Here is a 23509-nt window from a genome sequence, read left to right on the forward strand (position 1 = left end):
TACAACTCCAAGGAGAGTAAAATCCACATGCACAACTAATTTTAAAAAAATTAAATTAGAGAGAAAATACTCTGACTCTCCTGTAACTAGATGAGTGCATGGATTTCACTGCCCTTGGCTTATTTGAATAATTTTGGTTTCTCGTGATTAGTTGTTGAGAGTAATGTGGATTTAACACTCCTGGAACCGATTGTTTATCCAGATTTACCTCATATACGAGTTACCTGTTTACAGAAGAGTCAAGTCTACAGATATTCACGGCCTAGAAAATTTAAACATGCATACATGCAAGTCCTAGGATGATCAAATCTACACACACAATTAGTGTTAGAAGAGGCATACATACACACAAGGTCAGTCCTAGGTGAGTCAGACCTACACAGATATACAGAAACAACTAGTTTTGTTCAATCTAAATACATGAATACTTCCAGTAAAGACAAATGTATATTAAGATATAGTCCTAAAAGTATCAGATACACACACACACACACACAAGTAGTGACATTTAGTCTCATGACAACCAAACGTACACATGACTAGTCTCAAGTGAGTAACATCTAGACGAACAATTTTAGAAAAGTCAGATCTACGTATATAATGAATAACAGGAAAATGTACTCGAGATACACACAACTTGCAGAAGAATAAAATATACAAATCAGGATAAATCAAGTCTGCACAAAAATAATCCCACGTGAGTAAAATACGCCCTTTATTAGCTACAGAATAATCTAGTCTACAGAGATAAAAGTCCTTGGATTGTTAAGTACATATAGATACAAGTCCAGGAAAATAGACATCTACAAAACAATTAATATTTTATAAGAATTAGATCTATACAGTCAAATTTAGTCAAATAACTTTAATAAAGAGAATCAAATCTGCACATGTGCTAGTCCTAGGTGAGTTAAATGTAGACACACAAGTCCGAGTACAACCAGATCTACACACACAACTGAACTCAAGAGAGTCGGATCTACGTACGCCTGTCTAATCACACAAAACAAAAGTTTGACGTAAACATCGTCTCAGGTGTGTCATACCTACACATTGAACTTCTAGACAAGGTGGATCTACATACATATTAGTCCAAAGGGTGCAAAGGTACACACAACTAGTCTCAAAAGAGTCAAATCTAAAAGATGATTAGTCTGTATATACACAATTGTAACTAAATCAGGAAAGCTAAATCTTCAATCCAACTAATTCTAAGAGAATCCATTATACACATTCAACTAGTCCTAAAGAGACAAATGTATACACAGAAATAGTCTGTGAACAATCAGAGCTACACAAATAACTTGTACCAGGTGAGTCAAATTATAAACTCAGTCTCAGGAAAGTCAGATCTACATATGCAGCGAGTCCCAAGAGAGTCAAGTATACACACACAACCATTCACAATAAAACAAAGTTACACAAACACTCAAGAATCAAATCTACACACAACACCAAAGCCAAATCACACACAACACCAAACCCAAGTGAGCCATATCTACACACCAAACCCAAGTGAGCCAAATCACACACAACACCAAACTCAAGTGAGCCAAATATACACACAACACCAAACCCAAGTGAGCCAAATCTACACACAACACCAAACCCAAGTGAGCCAAATCTACACACAACACCAAACCCCAAGTGAGCCAAATCTACACACAAGCAAATATACCAAACCAAACCCAAGTGAGCCAAATCTACACACAACACCAAACCCAAGTGAGCCAAATCTACACACAACACCAAACCCAAGTGAGCCAAATCTACACACAACACCAAACCTAACACAACACCAGAGCCAAATCTATAAACACAACTAGTTTTGGAAGAATAAAATCTACACACACAGTTAGTACCAAGACAATCAAATTAACACAGACTCTGCTAATCACAAAACACACACACACATATTATATATTCAGATAAGAGTTGTTTTTTTTCACTTTGGCAGATATTGACATTTGTTTGTTGGATGAAATTTTCTTTTCCTTTTTCATCTCAGGCACGATGAATTGATCATAGTTTGAGATACATTAATGCAGCTTATTGATTGTTCAACTTAGATTGTAGGTTCGGAATTAAAAGTGTTTATTTTCTCTGAGCATCCATTCATCTTTCGTTTTGGTCTTACACTACAATGAACATTTCAAAATAATACTCAGAGAAAGACGAATGAACGATTATAAAAGGAATCATTCCTAATTCACAACTTACAACTTAACCTGAACAATCAACTAGCTACGTCACTACATTAGAAACAATGATCAACTTATATATTCAGGTTAGTCAAATCCACACTCAAAACGACTTTCTGGTGAGTCAACTCTACACACACAACTAGTTCAAATCCACACTCAAAACGACTTTCTGGTGAGCCAACTCTACACACACAACTAGTTCAAATCCACACTCAAAACGACTTTCTGGTGAGTCAACTCTACACACACAACTAGTTTCACACTACACCTACTTTAATATCATGAGAGTCTGATTTACACAGATACTTGTCCCAGCAGTGTTAGATGTACGAAAACAATTGGTCTTAGGATAATCCAGTCTGCGCACCCAACTAATTACTGGAAAAATCAGATCTAATCACATATCTAGTCTTAGGAGGGTCTGACCTGCACACAGAACTAGTAACGTGAAGATCAGATCAATACATACATCTGATCCCAAGAAAATAAGATTTGCAAGTAACCTCAGAAAAATCAAATTTACATAAACCTTACTAGTTCCAAGTCAAACGATTCGACAGTCAGAACTACACAGTCATAACTAATTCCAAGAGATTCATATCTACCGAGATAGGAGAGTTACATAATCAGGAATGGAAGACTTGTACTTTTGAAAAGACAGTTTCCTGGAATCGGGTAGGTCTGGAGAGCGTGTCCCATGATGTGTATTTTATTTAGCAAAGAGCTTGCTTGGAAAGGAGTTAATCTGGAAAGCGTGTCCCATGAAGTGTAGTTTGCAGCTTGCTGGGAAAGGATTAAGTTTTGATAACATTCGGTACAACCAAATTTAACTCTTTTCAGGAAAACTGTTTTTAAAATTACATATCACACACATATACCTTGAATTAATACCGTTTATCACAGAATTACTTAAAATCTCGAAATGACAATGTCTCAGCCACGAATGTGAACCATTTTTAGTGATGTCCTAGTATTTAAATGAATTTAACTTGTAAATCAACATATACACTAAGCTAATAAGAACGTCAGTAATGTTTCATAAGATTCGTAACAAACTGAAATTCGATGAATCATTAAAGTTAAACTCAGTCAACAGTTCTTTGGAATCTCATTATACAAAATACTTTTGTCAACACACCAGATTACTTTGAGATCATTTTACGGTGGTTTGATTTTTATTTATTTATAGTATGAAGACCTTGGTGGCCCTTCAACCAATTTTTGCAATGTTTTTTTTTTTTTTTTGTATTTCGACTCAAACACTTAAGAGTTTTGTTTTTTTGTTTTTTGAAATTTCACACAAAGCTACTCGAGGGCTATCAGTGCTAGCCGTCCCTAATTTAGCAGTGTAAGACTAGAGGGAAGGCAGCTAGTCATCACCACCCACCGCCAACTCTTGGGCTACTCTTTTACCAACGAATAGTGGGATTGACCGTCACATTATAACGCCCCACGGCTGGGAGGGCGAACATGTTTGGCACGAACCCGCGACCCTCAGATTACGAAGCGCACGCCTTAACGCGCTAGGCCATGCCGGGCCCTTAATAGTTTTGTGAACACAGAATCATAGAATCTCTGTGTAAATAAACCAACCTTTAAGCAAAGAGTTCGCCGTATCTATCATTTATGGTATGTTAATGAGTCGCTTACTGGGACAGTATATAATATTTATTACTCAATGAGAGTGCATGCTGTTACATAAGTAATTTTAATTTCAAATTTTAATTTGTTCCTAGATTACAAAAAAGTTCCAACCAACCTCAAGATGGGAGACGATTCACGAGTTGTTAATGGAGTTGATCTGGCTTCTGTAGACGACGAAGCTTTCTTGTATCAGCTGGTAAGTTAAACTATAGTTAACTGGGTAGTTGATTATCAGCTGAAGATACGTGTCAAGAGACACTGTTGTACAAACTAGCATTTATCATCTATGACAAGTAATGGTGTGAAACGTTAATGTAAGAATGAACAGTTTTAAGTATAGTGTATAATAAAACAATATAATATAGGATTACGACCGAAAATGTCGTCAACTGCGAGGGTGCTCAACTGACGAAACAATGCATCCTAATACTTTATAAGTAGAAACGCAATAAAAGTATATTTAATTAATTTCTAGTTTTGCTCTCAGTACCTAGCTTACTCTGATCGAAAACTATTATTATTGGCTCAATATTTTATTTTAGCTTTGCAGTTTAAAGGTAAAATCAGAAGATAAAATGTGTTCTATTTGATGGATAGAAGATTAGTATTACATTTAGTGACTAATTTTAAAAAGAAGCGATAACTAATGCCGTTTGAAATTTCATTTTATAATATTTCAAGCTCTGTATAGAATGATTACCACTCTTCGTAAATATTGTGGATTTATTTGCCAGAACGTGAAGTTTGGTGAATAAAATTCACGTTTCCGTTAAGAAAAGAACTAAATAGTCCGCTGATTAACAAATTATAACTGTATATCACATGCTATCTATACGTCTAAAGTTGTTAGTGGTAAGTAAAACAAACAAACCGTTACATAAATATTAGTACTTTAACGATAATAACACATAAATAATAGTTGTAATTCCAAGTGTATATATTTACATGGCTCATTAAGTTTATTCTTAAAATTTTCGGGTAGCTTCGATAATACACACAAGTCGGATCTATTGAATATAATTATTTCGTAAAATTTACACAAAAACTATAATTTATCCAAGAAAATAGATTCACAATAAAATAACTAAAATAAAGTTGATCAGAACCCAATTTCTGTAACGGTGCGTTTCTTAAATGGCGAACCGATAAACAAATATAAAACGAAACGGTGAAAAAGAAAGCGAAAGGTAAAAACTTTAGAAATATAAACCAGAATGTTCTAAACAAAGTAGAAATTTTGAAACATTAAATAAAATGTTAGAAGTACAAGCTGAAACGTTAATAATTTAAACAGGAACTTTATAAATCACAAGCTGAAACGTTAATAATTTAAACAGTTGTTGAGAAAAGAAACTGGTAAGTGAAAGATATATTAGTAATCTTTGTTATTTTATTAGTTGATGTATATATAGGACATGAACTTTTTTATTGTCCTGTATGAGCGGTTATGGTGTCTCGCTTTATACTGTTTCATGACTCCTCAGATAGATAACACAGAAGATATTGATCAGAGGAAATTAGTGAGAGCACGACTTCGAGCTTCTAGAGGTTAGTAATGCATCAGTGACAGTTTCTTCTAATCAGCCTCTAGGTTAGTAATGCATCACGTGACAGTTTCCATTATAAACTAATCAGCCTCTAGAGGTTAGTAATGCATCACGTGACAGTTTCCATTTTAAACTAATCAGCCTCTAGAGGTTAGTAATGCATCACGTGACAGTTTCCATTTTAAACTAATCAGCTTCTAGAGGTTAGTAATGCATCACGTGACAGGCCTCTAGATGTTAGTAATGCATCACGTGACAGTTGCTATTATGAAGTAATCAGGTCTTTTTGTAAAATCCAATGTTTCCGCCCATGAAGTTCAGTTCAATTTCAATATCAGTGTTTATATTTATATCCACGTGATAGAAATGATCTAAAAAGTATATTTCATTCATTTGCAAATCTTTACTCGTCTACGTGTTCGATTAAAAAAAAATATTTCTCCAGCAAACAAACTGATGTAGATAAGTCCTGAAATATCCCCCGCTAGTACAACAGTATGTCTCCGGATTCACAATACTAAACTCAGGGGTTCGATATACCGCGGTGGGCTCAGCAGATAACCCGATGTGACTTTGCTATAAGAAAACACACAAGTCCTAACACCGTATTAAATTAAGGAGCATCATCCTGAGATCCAATATCAAATACTTTCTCACGTGTTACTACCATTAGGATGTCACCTGGAATTTTAATGTATACAAAGCACTGAATTGTGTAAGATCTGTAAAGGGTAATAACTGTTTTCTGTAAAAACTTGACTTCAGAACAACAAAACCATTCTGTGTGTTTGATTACTACATTTAAAGATTATATATATTTTTTCTGAACAGTCTATAGGATACATATTAAGATCATTCATGCACACGCACCAAAGTTACATTACCTCCTAAATCAAATTCTATTTAAAAGCTAGTTTTACGAATTAAAGTTCGTTATGCTGTATTTAAACATTATTTTTATTTCTATGTATTTTTCATATAAACAATTGAAAAACAACACAAACAACTCTTGTTTGAAATAATATTTTGGTTCATTTGTAATAATAAGCTTAAATTCTAGTTGGCCTGGCATGGCCAGATGGTTAAGACGTTCGAATCCGAGTCGCAACTAAACATACTTGCTCTTTCAGCCGTGGGGGCGTTATAATGTGACGGTCAATCCCACTATTCGTTGGTAACATAGTAGCCAAAGAGTTGGTGGGTGGTGATGACTAGCTGCCTTTATTCTTATCTTAAACTGATAAATTATGGACGGCTAGCGATGTAGCTTTGCGCAAAAATTCAAAACAGACAAAATACTTTCTAGTTTCTAACCTCAATATTCTGTCTTTTTTAAGTAAATAAACAATCTTTCACACTGTACTATATATTACAGGGAGGGCCAACACAAGGATGTAACATACTATGCAACGTAATATGAAAACGACAGCCTAGAAGAAGGCACCCGCCGCCAACTCTTGGGCTCTTATTTACTAACGACTAGTGGAAATTGACCTCATATTATAAAAAAAAAAACACACGCTTAAATGCTGGTCACTCGATCTCCCCTCGAAGAAAATAACATATTAAATGGTGTAATTTAGTTGGTAATGTGTGTGTTTGAAATATTTTAGTTGACTTTCTCCGGTACAGGCTTTCTCCCAGTGACTAAGCATAAGCTTTGAAGGCTTAAAACGCCAAATTCTGAGCTTTATTCCCGAGATGACACAGTGAAAATATCCCATTGTGTAGTTTTGTGCTTTTTAAAATACAAACAAACATGAGGCACAAGCTCTGTTCAGTATGATGACACGTCACATGGACCACGAACTTCACTAACTTACATCAAGTTATCTGCTCTGTCCACCGAGGGGAATCGAACCCCTGATTTTATCTGAAGACTTACCCTTGTCCCAAGGGGGGGACTCCACTAGTACTTCTAAATATTGTAATACATTTTTTTTTTCACACACTTTATTCATTTGACAATATTTTTCTCACAAAATAACAGTTTAAACTAAAATGAATATATATATATATGATTATCCATATTATTTAGGTACCTGAAAAGACTTGTGCTCAAATTGGCGATTCTTTGTAGAGTATTAGTGTAGAATTATAACATAACTCTGTAACATACAAGTTCGCTTCCATAGCAAAGCGAGAAGAAATGATGAAAAACAGAGAAAAAGAACGTGAAGATGCCGTCAAACAACGTCAGAGGGAAGCAGAAGAGAAGAAAAGACGAACACTAGCTATGTATGATAGTATGGCTAAATCAGCTCCTGCCGGTGGACCTAAAACTATGGATATTAACATATACAAAGAAGGTACGTTACAGTCCTGGTAACAGCGAGTGTAAGTTTACATAAAACATTAAAAGCAGTTCCAGAATGTTTAATGAACATGATAATTGGTTAGATGATATATTTGTATGGATGCTGTCTCGTGGAAGATGGCAATGTCTCCGTTTCTTTCTTTGAAATAAAACTAGATATCCAATATTTATACGAGATAGTTTTCGTTGGTAGCTGTAAGCAGCAAAGGTAAATTTATTTTCGGTTAAATATCAGTCAGATCTAATAAAAACAACTGTAATTTAGGAGACTAAAGTGGAAACTTTTTTTATAAAATAATTTCAATATATATATTTGTTTTCATAAACAACGTGGCTATTTATTTTCTTTGTATAGGTAAGCCTGGTTTAGATGAGAAATCTGTTGTGGCACAACCGCAGCGCGATCTGGTGGAAGAATCAATTCGTGAACGACAAAAGGAAGCCGATGAAAGAAAGAAAAAAATTTTAGCAGGTTTTGATGCGGCAGCAAAATCAGGAGCATCTCAAGCTGTCAAACAGACTGGGGGTAAATATATTAACCTGATATTTTGTTTTTGTATTTATTTTATTAATTCTTGTTATGGTTAAGGAAAACCTTTCATAGCTTTTCAGAATAGAGCAATATTTTAAATGAAATACAGAGGTAAAGAGGAAATTGTTGAAGTTTTGTTTATAACAAGTAGTGGTTTTGTTTGTTATAATTAGTATATATATAAGGTAAAAATTGTTAAAAAAACAACAACAAGTATTTGCTTCACTTTGTATAAGTAAAACAAGCATCATATACCTTTGTACACATTTCAAACTGCTAGCGGGTGAATGAAATGTGTTATATCGTTACCCAAACTCTACCAGACGGTTAAAGTTTATTACATCATCATGTCATGTCTAAACTACTTCACGTAGGTGAAGCTTACTTACACTGTCCAAAACGAATACTTAACTATCATCTAAAGCCTCGTTTATGGTACTGAACTTAGTGTTCTTTTTGTTTTAGTAAACCAGAATAAGGTGTCGGCTCGATCCAAGTTTCAACAGATGGACGCAGTCAATGTAAGCCAGCAAGGCAACAAAACTTCAAAGTAAGTCAATATTTCTTTAACGGATACCGCAGTCAGTTACTTACAGTTCAATATGCACTTTCGAAAAAGTTACTAATGAGTAAATTACTTTCGAAATAAACTGTAAATTTAACAGTAATAAGGATTTAAGTCTATCTAACCCGTTCAAGAGTGAGCCTGAACATGCACGTTCTAATTGTGTAAATTCAGCTAATTCAACCTAACCCAAATACATTTTATCTGAAGTTACAACCTGATTCCAGTATGACTCATTCAAACATAGTTTAAACAGGAAACATTTCAATATAATCTGTATTAAACACTTTTTAAACCGTACAGCAATCATGTGTATGACTTTATTTGGACTCAATCTGCTCTAACGTTTACCACACCTCAGTTTGATCAAACCCATTTTAATTAATTACAACTTTATCCTATCATAATCCCTTCAACTCTATTTTAATGATACAGCAGTACAGCATAATCTCAACCTAATCCATTAAAACCAACCTCTAAAATACATTGCAGACAATTGCTCCAACTTGTAACAATTTCACCTTAAATAAACTGGCGTTAATTGTCATATCTAATACGATGAAAACCTTTTTCCGATTTAATCTGTATATTTAACAATCAGTTTTACATGTGTAAGTCAAAAATATAAAACCATAATCGGAATTTATTCAAATTTCCTGAAAATGTTTAAAACTGACATTAATTAGATTTACGTAACTGTCACTGTTTACTCACATAAAATCAGTTGCATTGTTCTTCACTTTTTAGAAGCAAACTAGAGTTTATTACCAGACTTAAAACTATGAACATAGATCAAAATAAGCACAATAATACAGGGACAAGATATGCTGGGAAAAAAAGGAACAGTGAAGGGATTGGTCAATGGCATGTGACGTCTCCAGACAACCTCTACAAGTTCTATTTTCATTTCAAAAATATCTCTGAGGCCCGGCACGACCAGGTGATTAAGGCACTCGATTCGTAATCCGAGGGTCGCGGGTTCGAATTCCTGTCACATCAAACATGCTAGCCCTTTCAGCCGTGGGGGCGTTGTAATATGACGGGCAATTCCACTATTTGTTTATAAAAGAGTAGCTCAAGAGTTGGCGGTGGATGATGATGACTAGTGGGTGGTGATGGAGTTTTCTAGTCTCACACTGCTAAATTAGGGACGACTAGCGCAGATAGCCCTCGTGTATCTTTGCTCAAAATTCAAACTACATTTGTAAAGTTTATTGTAAGACTCTTTTATATTTTAATTTAGATGTTTATTTGCTACATGGTATTGAATGCAATATATAAACATTTCATGAAAGTTTAAAATTTAGAAAATTCGTGTAGTATTGATAAACAAGAGTAGAATGGATATAATAGAATCACAAAATAAGTCAGTAATCAGTTATTTGTCAATTAGTGAGTTAGTCTAGAAAAACTGGAAGGATTAGTTAGACAATTAACCACATAGAATGGAGGAAATAAACCGCAAGACAATGGAATATACAGACATAACTCTGTACGGAGTAAAAACTTCTCTAAAAGGATTTCAGAAAGAAAGTATTCTTACAAATGTGGAAAACATGACTACTGAGTTATATAAGAATATGAGAATTCAATTCCAAAAAGACAACATCCTAAGGACGGGTTTTTTATCTTACCTCAAATCAAAAGAATAACAAAAGGTTAACAAGATAGCAGAAAATAAGATATTACTGACGTGTGGGATGAGCTTCAGTTGGTAATATCTCATTTGTCCTGAATGAACTAGGAAGAACAGTACTTATACAGCTACAATTATTTGATCACGTTTGGTAATGAAATGTAAAAATTGCCTCCAAGGATGAAGAAATAATGCATGATGATGTGAAGTGCTAATAAACATCAAGTTCAAGCAAGATGAAAATTGAATGTTGCTCCAACTGTAGAAGGCTTCTGTATGCTTTGTGATGTGTGGGTGACTGGCATTGAGGAAGAGAGGGTATTGGGAACTGACTTCAGAAATGCAAGGTTTGACTCACTTCAAATAGCTTCACTGTCTTTGATCAGAAAAAAAAAAACTCTGTGATCATTACTACAGCAGGGATTGAACTCAGTGACAACAAGCAGAGTAGTCATTATACGACCAAGAAGTGAAATACTCATATCGAGATATATTAAGGTTAAATTTACATCCTGTGACTAGGATATAATAGAATGAAGCACTCCAACATGTTCTGAGAAATTAATAACCGGAAGAACTCTCTTGGATTTGAAGAATTAAGGTATTGTCATTAAGGTTGTGAACATTACAAACCACTGAAGAATTAAGGTATTGTCATAAGGTTATGAACATTACAAACCACTGAAGAATTAAGGTATTGTCATAAGGTTATGAACATTACAAACCACTGAAGAATTAAGGTATTGTCATTAAGGTTGTGAACATTACAAACCACTGAAGAATTAAGGTATTGTCATTAAGGTTGTGAACATTACAAACCACTGAAGAATTAAGGTATTGTCATAAGGTTGTGAACATTACAAACCACTGAAGAATTAAGGTATAGTCATTAAGGTTGTGAACATTACAAACCACTGAATAATTAAGGTATTGTCATTAAGGTTGTGAACATTACAAACCACTGAAGAATTAAGGTATTGTCATTAAGGTTGTGAATATTACAAACCACTGAAAAATTAAGGTATTGTCATAAGGTTGTGAACATTACAAACCACTGAAGAATTAAGGTATAGTCATTAAGGTTGTGAACATTACAAACCACTGAAAAATTAAGGTATTGTCATAAGGTTGTGAACATTACAAACCACTGAAGAATTAAGGTATAGTCATTAAGGTTGTGAACATTACAAACCACTGAAGAATTAAGGTATAGTCATTAAGGTTGTGAATATTACAAACCACTGAAAAATTAAGGTATTGTCATTAAGGTTGTGAACATTACAAACCACTGAAGAATTAAGGTATTGTCATTAAGGTTGTGAACATTACAAACCACTGAAGAATAAAGGTATAGTCATTAAGGTTGTGAATATTACAAACCATAAAACTTGATTCCTTAGTCAGGATGGAACAATGAAGTTGGACAGTTAGTACTTCTATTAAAAGTCCCGTTAGAAATAGTCACTTTAGAGGCAAAACGTATGAAGTCTGATTTTGAATATTCATATTAGGGTACTTTAACCAACTCACAAGAGCTGTATGATCAGATCTGTAGAGGTCCCAGAAATGAGCAGTACAGGAATCGTATAGCCTGTCCGTGAGATATCAATATGCCTACTCCAGCTGATCACCTGACTTTGCATGAATAAATAAAATGTCTTGTCAGATTGATTTTGTAGATACAGCCTCAATACGTCAGCTAGCCAAAGAACTCTCACTTGCAAAATAGGTTGAGGTTCTCAAGAAGATAACAGTCCTGAAGAAATACGAAACTATACATTGAGTACTAGTCTTTGATTATCACTATTGCCTTTGTGATAAACAAATAATGGAACCACAAGGTTCTGTGTGGGCTACCAATAGGTAAATAAAGCAAAAACAAAGTATGCCAAGGATTAACTCTAGTTTGGATATTTCATCTGAATCAAAATAGTTTTTATCATTGAATCTTCAGAATAGATGTTAGCAAGTGTAAATCAGCGAAACAAATTGGGAGAAGACACTCTTTACTGCAAGAAATAGATTGAGGCAACTTATTGTGTTGCCATTTAGATTATATAATGCACTTGCTACTTTTCAACGAATAACAGAATGTTCCCCATCTCCATGAATTACCCTGTCCATCACATTCATTTGCTTGGATAATATAATTACACATAGAAAGACTTTTAGTACTGTTTATGGTGGACTAAAAAAAGTTCTATACTGGTTGGGGAAAGATAACCTTAAGCTGAATCCAAAGAAGCACAAACTGTTCTGTAAACACACGAATGGGGCACATGAACTGTTCTGTAAACAGACGAATTTCCTGAGACACATAGTTATCAGAAAAGGAGTGTCCCGAGACTCATATAAGATTGAATATCTTCAGAATTATCCAACACCAAACAACTTGCATAAGTTAAGCAGAATTATGGAACTTTGCTTTCAGTATTGTAATTTTTTAAAAGAGTTTCCTAAGATTGCATATCCTCTACCAAATTACTTGAAAAAACAAATAAATTTTGTTGGATTGTGAGCAAACATTCGACAAACTGAAGAAAAAAACAGATCATAACTTTGGTGTTAAGATACTCAGCTCTTTAAAGATTCACTCATTTCAGGTACAGATGCCAGTGTGTTTGAATCGGTAGCAGTATTATTACGCGCGTAACATGAAAAACATGTATGCAATTTGCCAACAATATAAACATAATATCGCTACAGAAAGAAAGTAATGCCCAACTTCAAACGAGTTACTTACTTAGTGTTGTAGCAATTGTAAAAGAATAAATAACTACTTCGTTATCCTTACATAGAGACTAGACTTGGTTTGTTTTGAATTTTGCACAAAACAACACGAGGGCTGTATTGCGCTAGCCGTCCCAAAGACTAAGCAGGGTAAGACTAGAGGAAAGGCCAACTCTTGGGCTACTCTTTTACATACGAATAGCGGGATTGACCATCACAGCTGAAAGGGCGACCTTGTTTGGTGTGACTGGGATTCGACCCCGCGATCCTCGGATTACAAATCGAGTACCTTAACCCCCTGGCCATGCCGGGCCTTATAGATACAGTTTACTCATCATATGAACTTACACAGCTGGTCAGATTACCTGCTGACCGCAGAATAAATTCCAATACTATAATTTAATTAACTTTTACCGTATCAATAATAATTTATTTATGGTATATCTCAGTATTATTATATGTTTCTTGATGTTACCTTTCTCTGTATTAGAGTGTTTAAAGTCGTAAACATATTGTAGAGTAATCGCCTAACCTGACTACCCGCTGTAGTGCTTTGGTTAAAAGTAAAAGTAAGATTACTTTATGCGTAATTACTTTACACCAGTAGTAATACTAGAACGTTGTTTCCATGTATTACGTTACCTTTGCAAAAATTGCTTAAATTTGTTTTACACTTTACACAGTACTTACAAGTTTCGGTTTGTTTTGATGACAACACAGCCGTATTACCGTTCTAATAATTTTTGTTGTTTACTATTGGTTGATGGTGACGTCACAGTTCAGAGTATAACCTAACTCCAAAAGTCGCGAAACTCGGTGTGCTGATACTATAAATGTAAAAACGGCTCGTTTGGGTTGAGAAAATATTTTACGTAGAGGAGCGAACAACGTTTCGACCTTCTTCGGTCATCGTCAGGTTCACAAAGAAAGAAAGAGGTAATTTTTAATAAGAAATATAACATTATATATTCAAACATCTAACACCGCCCTCTATATTCCGACACTCAGTTACACTACCCTTTCAAACATGTGGTCAGCTTCCGGTCAGTTACCTCTTTCTTTCTTTGTGAACCTGACGATGACCGAAGAAGGTCGTTGTTCGCTCCTCTACGTAAAATATTTTCTCAACCCAAACGAGCCGTTTTCACATATATATTTCTCTGCAAGTTGGTGTGCTGATACTGTCCCTATATTATTTGTATTTGTCTTGAACATGAATAAAACAACGACCTCTTTGTATAAGTTATGAACTGCTTCCGAGGAAGCTGTAAAGGAAAATACAGAGAAATAGTAAACACATTTTCGGGTCACAGGTCGATATTTTATCTATTATCATAGTTACGAATCAACTTTATGTTTAAATTGTTTTGCCTGTTCGATAGTAAACGTTTTTTAATTCAATTTTATTATAGGTAACATAGAATCATAAATAACGTAACGTAATAGCTTTACTAGCGCTAGGTTTTGGTAGTCTGTTGCAACTTGAAGCTCAGGCTTTGTCTTACATAGTATAACTCGCCACAGAAAATAATAGAAAATAGATTTTACTAATATTTTATATTCGAAACTTTTCGTAACTTACGGATAAATATTATGGTCATTTTCAAGTGAAACTGTAGTTACCATAATATAGTTGTAACTATATTAAAACTTTACAACTATGTACGAAACTAATGCTTATCTGTCTACGCTTGCTCACAATGCATGTTTTAGTCCTTTTGTCTTGCGGCTGTCAGAGATACGTCACAACGCCCGCCAAATCAAGCTGACCATTCTGGAATTTTGTCAGAGATGTGCCAAGGACTATAAGGTTAGCAACGTTTTACAGGTTTATGTATAGAATATTATTATGGTAAAGCAGAAAACTGATAAAAATGTTTGCAGAAAAAAAAAATTGGTAGTTTAAAACGTAAGGAACTGGTCGTTTTATTATACGTAACTCCTACCATTCTACTTCATACATATTTGTAGGGCACTATTTGTTTACATGTGCGAAATAAACTAATCATGTGATGTGTGAAGGATTTTTTGGTTCTTGTAATTACAGAGATGTAATCATAAAATTATTGATTTATGTCCTAATCTGATGATTGTGGTTTGAACCTCCCCTAACTTTTCTTTAGAAAATAGATTATACTAATATTGTATCATTGTAACTTCTAGTCAGTATGTGAGCGTGTTTGACTTTAAGTAAAGCTACACAATAAACTTGTTATCGGAGCTGTCTCCACAAAAGGGAATCGATTCCCGTATTTTAGCATTGCAAGCCTATAATCTTACCGCTGACTCACTAGTGCACTAATCAGTACTTGATATGGATCATAATGAAGTGACCAGTTATTATATGTGTGTGTGTATATGTATATATATATATAATATAAAATAAGCATTAAAAGAAGATTTTGGCAAAGATTCCATTGTCAGTCGTAATTGTCGCTTTAAAACCACTTTAGATATACGCACTAATTTGAAGGTCCACGATCTATTTTTTCTGCTAAGGTATCAAGCATACCCAGCATTTTAAAACCATTTTATAATAGATTTATATTGACATTGTTAACTCTGCAAAACAATTTAATAAATGTTTAAAAAGATAAATGTGATTATATAATAATGAAAATGTTTTGTTTGACATAACGGGGAAACGTCTTTTCACAAACTGACAAGGGTGGCTGAGGCGTTCTACTCGTGATCTGAAGGTCACGGGTTCGAATCCCCGTCTTACCAAACATGCTCGCCCTTTCAGCCGTGAGGGCGTTATAATGTAATGATCAGTACCACTATTCGTTGGTAAAATAGTAGTCCAAAAGTTGGCGGTGGGTAGTGATGACTAGCTGCCTTACCTCTAGTCTTACACTGCTAAATTTGGGACAGCTAACCCTCGTGTAGCTTTGCCCGAAATCCAAAACAAACTAACTTTATGCTCTTTAAAAAATGAACACAAAAGAAGATTATTTTACAACTATTCTGGAGGTATCATTTTGCATTGTACAAGTTAAGTCTGTTGACACTTTAAATATTATAACATACATATCTAATTATGGATGTTGAATGTTAACATGAAGCTTTGAAATTGATAGTATTCATCAGATGGCGTTAAATGATAACATAAAAATTACCTTTAACAGGTAGTTTGTAGGTATTCACTTCAGAGTGAAAGGGAATGTATTATGATGTGATGGTCAACCACTGGCTTTGATTATGATTAAATGCACTTGAGATAATACAGGGCACCAGCATTTCAAAACAACTAGCACTAGGACTTGCACCATAAGAATCATTAACTCATTGTTAAATCTATTCCATAAAGTTTACTCGGCATCTCATCTTTAACCAGAAATAAATTTGACTCATTAGCTCTATCTTCTCCTTTTCTCCTCTCCTGTCCACTGTAGTTTCCAGGCTCCTAGAGTGAATCGCAGCGCCAGCGATATTAAGGAGATGCTGTTACAGTGGTGTCGTAGTAAGACCAAGGAATACGAGGTTTGGTTCTTAGGGTTATCTACATGAGATATTTAGCTTTAACTCAGTAACATTTAGCTATAACATTCCTTTTGGTTATTGTTATTGACGTAACTGGTTTGTAATGATGCTCATTCACATTACATTTTGATAACGTTAAAAACAACCAACAATAAATCTGTTACTAAACCAAAAAAGTGATACTTAAAAACTGAAATTATAACTTGCTTTTCCTTTTCATTGAGTTAATAGTCTGGAAGGTGGTTTCCCTCTGGGGGACTTATGCTAGTGATTACTATTGTTTGGACAAATTATATATACTCACCACAGAAAATCTGGGACGGCCAATATAAATTATTTATCGTAATTGAAAAATAAATAATTTGAAACAATTAAATTTCACGCCACATCATATCAATTTACACTTATAGCAAATTATTATGTTATTGTATAAAAAATACGCAATAGTACTATAGGAATATATAAAAAGGCACAGCGAAAGTAACAATGAAATACTTGTTATTCGACCCCCAGCAGGTCGCTCAGTAATTATCTCTATAAATCAAGGTTATTAATATATATACATATATAGAGAGTTTATCTTCATACCAACGAAAAATATTACTGTTTGAATCTAATTAATAAACACGGTCACCATAGTTCTCACGAGTCCAGCTTCAACATATATGCTGTAAGAAGAAAATAACGGCTAGTTTAAAAGATAAACAAATTTCATCTCCGTTCTGCTTCCGGTTACACATGTTGCGTTGTTTTGCAAAACGGCTTTGTCAATAATTTTCATTGTCGTGGTTCAGTGAGTTATTTCTAACATATCATTAAGAATATTCTCTGCCACCTGCTTCTCAGATTTGGGGAGCATATTTATGGCGCCCTGTACGTTATAAAGCGTAATTTGGATAATTGTGTTTGGACTAAATTAGAAGTCGATAACATAACCATTAGTCTGTTACACACTTTTTTATACGCCCAGAATGGCCAGGTGGTTAAACCACTCGACTCGTAATCAGAGGGTCGCGGGTTTGAATCCCCATCACACCAAACATGCTCGTTTTTTCAGTCATGAGGACATTATAATGTTACGGTCAATCCCACTTTTCGTTGGTAAAATAGTAGCCCAAGAGTTAACGTTGGGTGGCGATGACTAGTCTGCCTTCCTGTTAGTATTACACTGTTAAATTAGAGTTATCTAGCGCAGATAGCCCTCGTGTAACTTTGCGCGAAATTCAAAACAAATAAACTTATTTCAGGGCTTTGCCTGAGTGTCTCGATTGAAAGATGGTAACAACTGCTCATTTTTAGGCGAAAGTAATTCAGCTAGCATTTTATGTTTAACGTTGCACCAAAGATTAATGTATCAAAAATAAGCCTGAATCATTTCTGTGAGTTTAAATAAATTGAAGTTTAAGATATCAAACAGATAACTAGATACTGTTCAAATTAGAACACTCACTTCTATTAACAATGTACTGTACATCAGTTCTTATGGTAAACCTGTGACAATATTATATGCTAAACTGTCAGAGAGCAGTACAAAAGTAGAATTATTACACTAAGTCTCACCAACACTTGTAAAAGTAACTCAAATTTACGTTTTCGCACAAACAAAGTAAATTCTGAATATTTGTTTCCCTGACCACAATTAGAAATTTTCTTTGTATTTGTTTAACTGTAATGTTCGTTCTCTATTCATGAAATTACGTTAAAAAACGTGGAAAACAAACATAGAATCAACTTATCAGGACTAAATCTATACCCACGATACTGTTATGTTTTTATTGTTGAAATTTAACGTACTGCGTAAAATCTGTTGAGTTTGTGAGTTTATCTTTCACCTTTGTTAATTGTATTTTTATTCTGCACTCGATTTTTATCAGCACCTAGAGTTTATGATTTTATTAATTATAAATTTATTTATTTTCGAATAGTCAAGATTTAGCTGTGTTTTTGATGAGCATTTTATTAAAAAATCTGATTTAAACTTTATTGTTCAATTTTAAGAATAATGCATTCTGTCAGTTGATTAATACTATCAGGTTACACATCAAATTCACGTTTCTTTTTGTAGTTGTAGTTCTTTGTAACGATAAGACCTTTTCACCAACGTATTCAGTAAATATTGCCATTTTCTTTTTCTTTATATTCTCTACTTAGAACATTGATATTCAGAACTTTTCTTCAAGCTGGAGTGACGGTCTAGCGTTTTGTGCCCTCATTCACCATTTTTATCCGGATGCATTTGACTTTGAATCCTTGAATCCAAAAAATCGCAGGCATAATTTTGGCCTGGCATTCAGGACTGCCGAGTAAGTGTGTTTTATTCATTTTGACTTATTCAAAAGCAATGTTGATAAATAAAGAAATCATCAGATCATTTATGGGACGTGCTACTCTCTTTAACAGTGCACAAAATCTATAATAACTATAGAACCAACAAATAGATCACTGAGTATGATCTATATATGAGAAGGAGAGTGCCGAATCTTTAAACTTACAACCATTTATAAGAAGCCAAACAAAAATTGTGATAATATTTGTATAATTTTAGCTAAGCCTAAAAGTTGAATTTTTCGATTACTATTATTATCGTAAGCTATAGGGTTAATATTGTTAGGATGATTACAAGCTACACGATTATAATTGTAGATGATGATGAAATATATTTTTTAATTTTTTCCATTTTGTTTCTGCAATACAAAAAATATATTTCATCATTGTCTAAAACTATAATCGTATAGCTTATAATCATCCTAACGATATTAGCCCAATAGCTTACAATAATAATAGTAGCCGAAAAATTCAACTTTTTAGGCTTAGCTAAAATTATATAAGGAGTATACATTTAAAAAATATCATAATTTTAAGTTATATTTTTTAAATAGACCGTGTCTCGTTTCTCTGACACATATCGAATACTAGTTATAAATTAAAAGCATTCTACTAGAATCAATAATAAAGAAGTAAAACTGATAAACAATCGTACTACGTAATTATGTAAAAGATTAATTATATTTTCTCTTTTGTATTCGACACTAAGTTTAAAATCGATATTATTTTATGGCAAATTGAAAATCTCATTTATTTTTCTTATTGCATTATTTTAAGTACAACACATAGAATTGCTTTTTTGAAAACTTTGGCCCCATTTATTATCAATTTTAATTACAGGGAAAAAGCTGACATTTCTCCGCTTTTAGACGTGGAGGATATGGTTCTGATGAAGAAACCAGACTGGAAATGTGTATTTACCTACGTTCAAAGTTTGTACCGACATCTTCGAGACCGTGATTAGAAAAAATAAATATAAGGAAGATCAGCATATTTATTATTTGTTTAATTTCATGTGATGTAGATAAACTGTTGCACATACAATTTAATTGTACAGAAAAATTTGCATCAAACTAATTAGACTTTAAAAATCGGTCGCTGTGCTTGTATGTCGTTAGGGGTTCCTTTTTGAAAAGTGATATTTAATGTATGTACATTTCTAGCTTTTGTACACAAATAGTAATGTAACATCAATATTATTTAAAGATTCATAATGAGACATATAATAACTTGTGAGTGGTTTAATACTTTTCACGATAAACAGTGAATTATAGAAACTGTTTCAACGTTCGTTATCCAAGTTCATAAAACTTGTTGCTTTTGTGGTGCCCCCTAGTGGCATTTGCACGGACTTACAACGCTAGAAAATGGGTTTCGATACCCATGGTGGTCAGAACACATATAACCCTCTGTATAAATTTATGCTAAACTGTCAACATTTTTAATACTTTAAAGACTCAGAATTGTTATGGTAAAATATCTACCCAGGTTCTGATATATTAAATGTCAGAAAATGAAGTTACATTCAAACTATGCTTGTCAGATTTGTGTATGTAATAAAAATAATTACTGTATCTCGTTCTAGAAAAAATAACAAATCCGCTTTGCATAATTTTACCACGTCAATATATAAATATAAATGAGTTTGTCTGTCATTGAGCATGATGCTACACAAAGATCTATCTCTACACTGCCCACCATGGGTATCGAAACCCGGTTTTAGCGGTATGCCATTGGGAGACAATGATGAGTGAAGTCTACATTTTAGACGTGATTAATGATCTTGTTATTATAGGTATTGATTCTTCTTTCTTGTACAGCTGATTCTACTCTATGTAAAGTAGAAAAAATAAGCCTGTTTTTCTTTATGTCTTACTTAAGAGTTAAATTGGTAGATCGAACCTACGGCAGAGAGAATTCGAATTTCGTTACTGCTACAGAATTTTAAACAAATGTTCCTGGGTAAACAGCACACGAATTTTTTTATTTAGGTTTTGAACTACAAATATGATCCTTCTGTGCTGTAGAATTCGTCTTTCCTCTATTTAAAACAAAGGGAATCGTCAATAGCCGCGGCACTTGAAATTATTTGAGTCAGGATTAGAATATATTAAACTATTTTTCCCCCCTTTCCATTAGATATATTTTTACGCCCTAGCAATACCAAGAGTGGACGTACGTATACCCGATTGAGTTTTGTCACTCACGAGAAATTCTGCCAGCCTACCCTCAAATTGAAATTTATTATTATAAATTAATCTATGAGACCTTGGGCACGGTCAAATACACCAATCGGAAGTGTTTGAACCTAAAACTTTAATTAGATCTCAATTCGATGAAGAGATGACGGAGCTATGAGCTAAATGTTTGTACTTAAATAAACTAAAATAAAAACTCAGAACCGTTCTATGAGCCGCTATGCTGCAGCTACAAATAAAGAAACATACTTTAACATGTAGTTAAAAACTGGCATTGTTTTGTTTAAGCAAAATAAAGGATTCTCGAAATTTTAAAATCATGATTGATATTTATACCTAATAAGTGATACAAAAGGTATTTACTGTATCGAAGTTTCACTACGTTATTGAATTTTGCTCTTTTATGTTGTACAAATTAATGTTGTTTTATCTTTACTACTTATGGAATTATTACAAAAATTCAAGCATTATATCCCATATCGGTTTTTCCTTCACAATAAAATTGAAGATATTCTTGACGACGAGAAACCCACTTGAAATAAAAATGTATCTCAGACAGCTGGTATGGGTATTAACACTCAGAACGGCTGGTATGGGTATTAACACTTCTACTGATAAGGAGAGAACAACGTTTCGACCTTCCTAGGTCATCTTCAGGCCAAGATTTTTCTTAACCTGAAGTTGACCAAAGGTCATAAATTTTTCTTAACCTGAAAGATAATGTTTATGCATATGGTTTTCACTTAGACGGAATCATAGAAAGTAAATATTACTTCTCATTAGCGTTATGTTGTATGTGAGTTTTGACAGTCAATAACTTTGTCAAGGCAACTTACATGGAAATCCGATTTGCATATGTTTGTGATTAAGTTATGTGAAACATATGCATATTTCTCTTAAATATATATATTTCTTCCTTTAAACCTTCGACCAAACTGTTTACTGATGTAAAAAAAAAAAAGTATACATTGCACAACTTAGTAATCTGTCGAAAACTTAACCAAGTTCATTCAAAGTTTAATAAAAATATACTTATAAATATTATATATATTTATGTTTTTAAAGAAATTTAATTACAAACATAACAAATATACTTTTTAATTTTTCAGTTAATGCTATTATGGGCAGAGATAATTTTATAAAAGGTTTTGTTTGATTGTCAAAGTTAAAAAACGTTTTAACCCTAATGACCTTACGTGATGTTTCATAGATATACATTTTATTAAAGTGCTTGTAAGCGAGTGTAAGTTTTTTTTCCTATCCTCACACCACGTGTCCTGAAACGTGCCAGCTCGTTATTTTAATATTCTGCTAGATGGCGCAGGGCAATATTTCAGATATTTTTAGTATTTATTAATCTTGAATTAACCTGATTTACAATAACATATCTATGAGAAAAAAGCGGGAAATTTGAAATGTTCGAACATTTTTTACTGAAAATATTTTAAATGAATAAAATATCATGCAGTAAGATTTTCATGTGCTTCGAAGAGAAAGTTTAAATTTCATTATAACTTTTAATAGAAATGGAAACTACCAATTTGTTTGTAAGCACTCTTAGAATTAGTACTAAGTAATACTTTATCTAGTGCTGGGTTATTAACATTTACTCGCAAGTCAGTATTAGCTTAGATATAGTAGCTCATTTTTATCTGAAAATACGAAAAGTAGAGTAGTTCAAGTACACCTTTAAAACTGTAAATATTGTTTAGTTTTGTGTATATATATATACACACACACAAATGTAAATGTTAAAGTCTTGTCTAGAAAACGTTGGTTTGTTTACCTCAAGTTCCTGTGTTGTTTTCACTAATCATATTAACATCACTATTATGTAAGTTTATTAGTTTTACGAGTAATGATTATTTTGTTGTGTGTTTTCAAGGTTTTGATAATCAGTTTGTAAGTTTCTAATTAAAGCTTTGTACGAATGCTGGCGTTCAAAATTGAAAATCTAATGAAATTCATTGGGACTTACATATACTAAATATTTGTAGCAATAAAGTGTTTGTAAAACAAGTCCAAGAAATATATGTATCAATTTGTATAAATATGATAATATAAACAGCCTTTTTTTCACGAAGGGAATACCTTCATTTACGAACTATAAGTGATTTTTTTAAACCTAATATCTTAAATTAATCATTTTAAAAGATATATTTTATACAACAATAATTACAGTGCAAAAAACCAGGATTTGATCCCTTATTGCGAACAGAACGAAACTTCGACCCAGCAGGGCCAGGTTGTTAAGACACTCGACTCGTAATCTGAGGGTCGCGGGTTCGAATCCCCGTCGCACCAAACATACTCGCCCTTTCAGCCGTG

General features: G+C 33.5%; 1 protein-coding gene across 2 annotated transcripts in view; it reads left to right on the forward strand.

Moving 5' to 3' along the window:
• Nucleotides 1-23282, forward strand: part of LOC143237979 (uncharacterized) — a 34929-nt gene extending 11647 nt beyond the window's left edge. The window contains exons 2-8 of one of the 2 annotated variants that reach the window (XM_076477811.1): nt 3941-4044; nt 7531-7704; nt 8068-8238; nt 8710-8794; nt 16571-16658; nt 18810-18961; nt 19824-23282. In XM_076477811.1, the coding sequence (XP_076333926.1) occupies nt 7545-7704; nt 8068-8238; nt 8710-8794; nt 16571-16658; nt 18810-18961; nt 19824-19947 (780 nt within the window). In that variant the 5' untranslated portion in view covers nt 3941-4044; nt 7531-7544 and the 3' untranslated portion in view covers nt 19948-23282. Of the gene's footprint in view, nt 1-3940; nt 4045-5589; nt 5599-7530; nt 7705-8067; nt 8239-8709; nt 8795-16570; nt 16659-18809; nt 18962-19823 lie in introns of those variants that run through there. The other variant, XM_076477812.1, reaches the window with a different exon arrangement.
• Nucleotides 23283-23509: the final 227 nt, after the last annotated feature.

Source organism: Tachypleus tridentatus, chromosome 13 (assembly GCF_004210375.1).
Source record: "Tachypleus tridentatus isolate NWPU-2018 chromosome 13, ASM421037v1, whole genome shotgun sequence".
Lineage (NCBI taxonomy): Eukaryota > Metazoa > Arthropoda > Merostomata > Xiphosura > Limulidae > Tachypleus > Tachypleus tridentatus.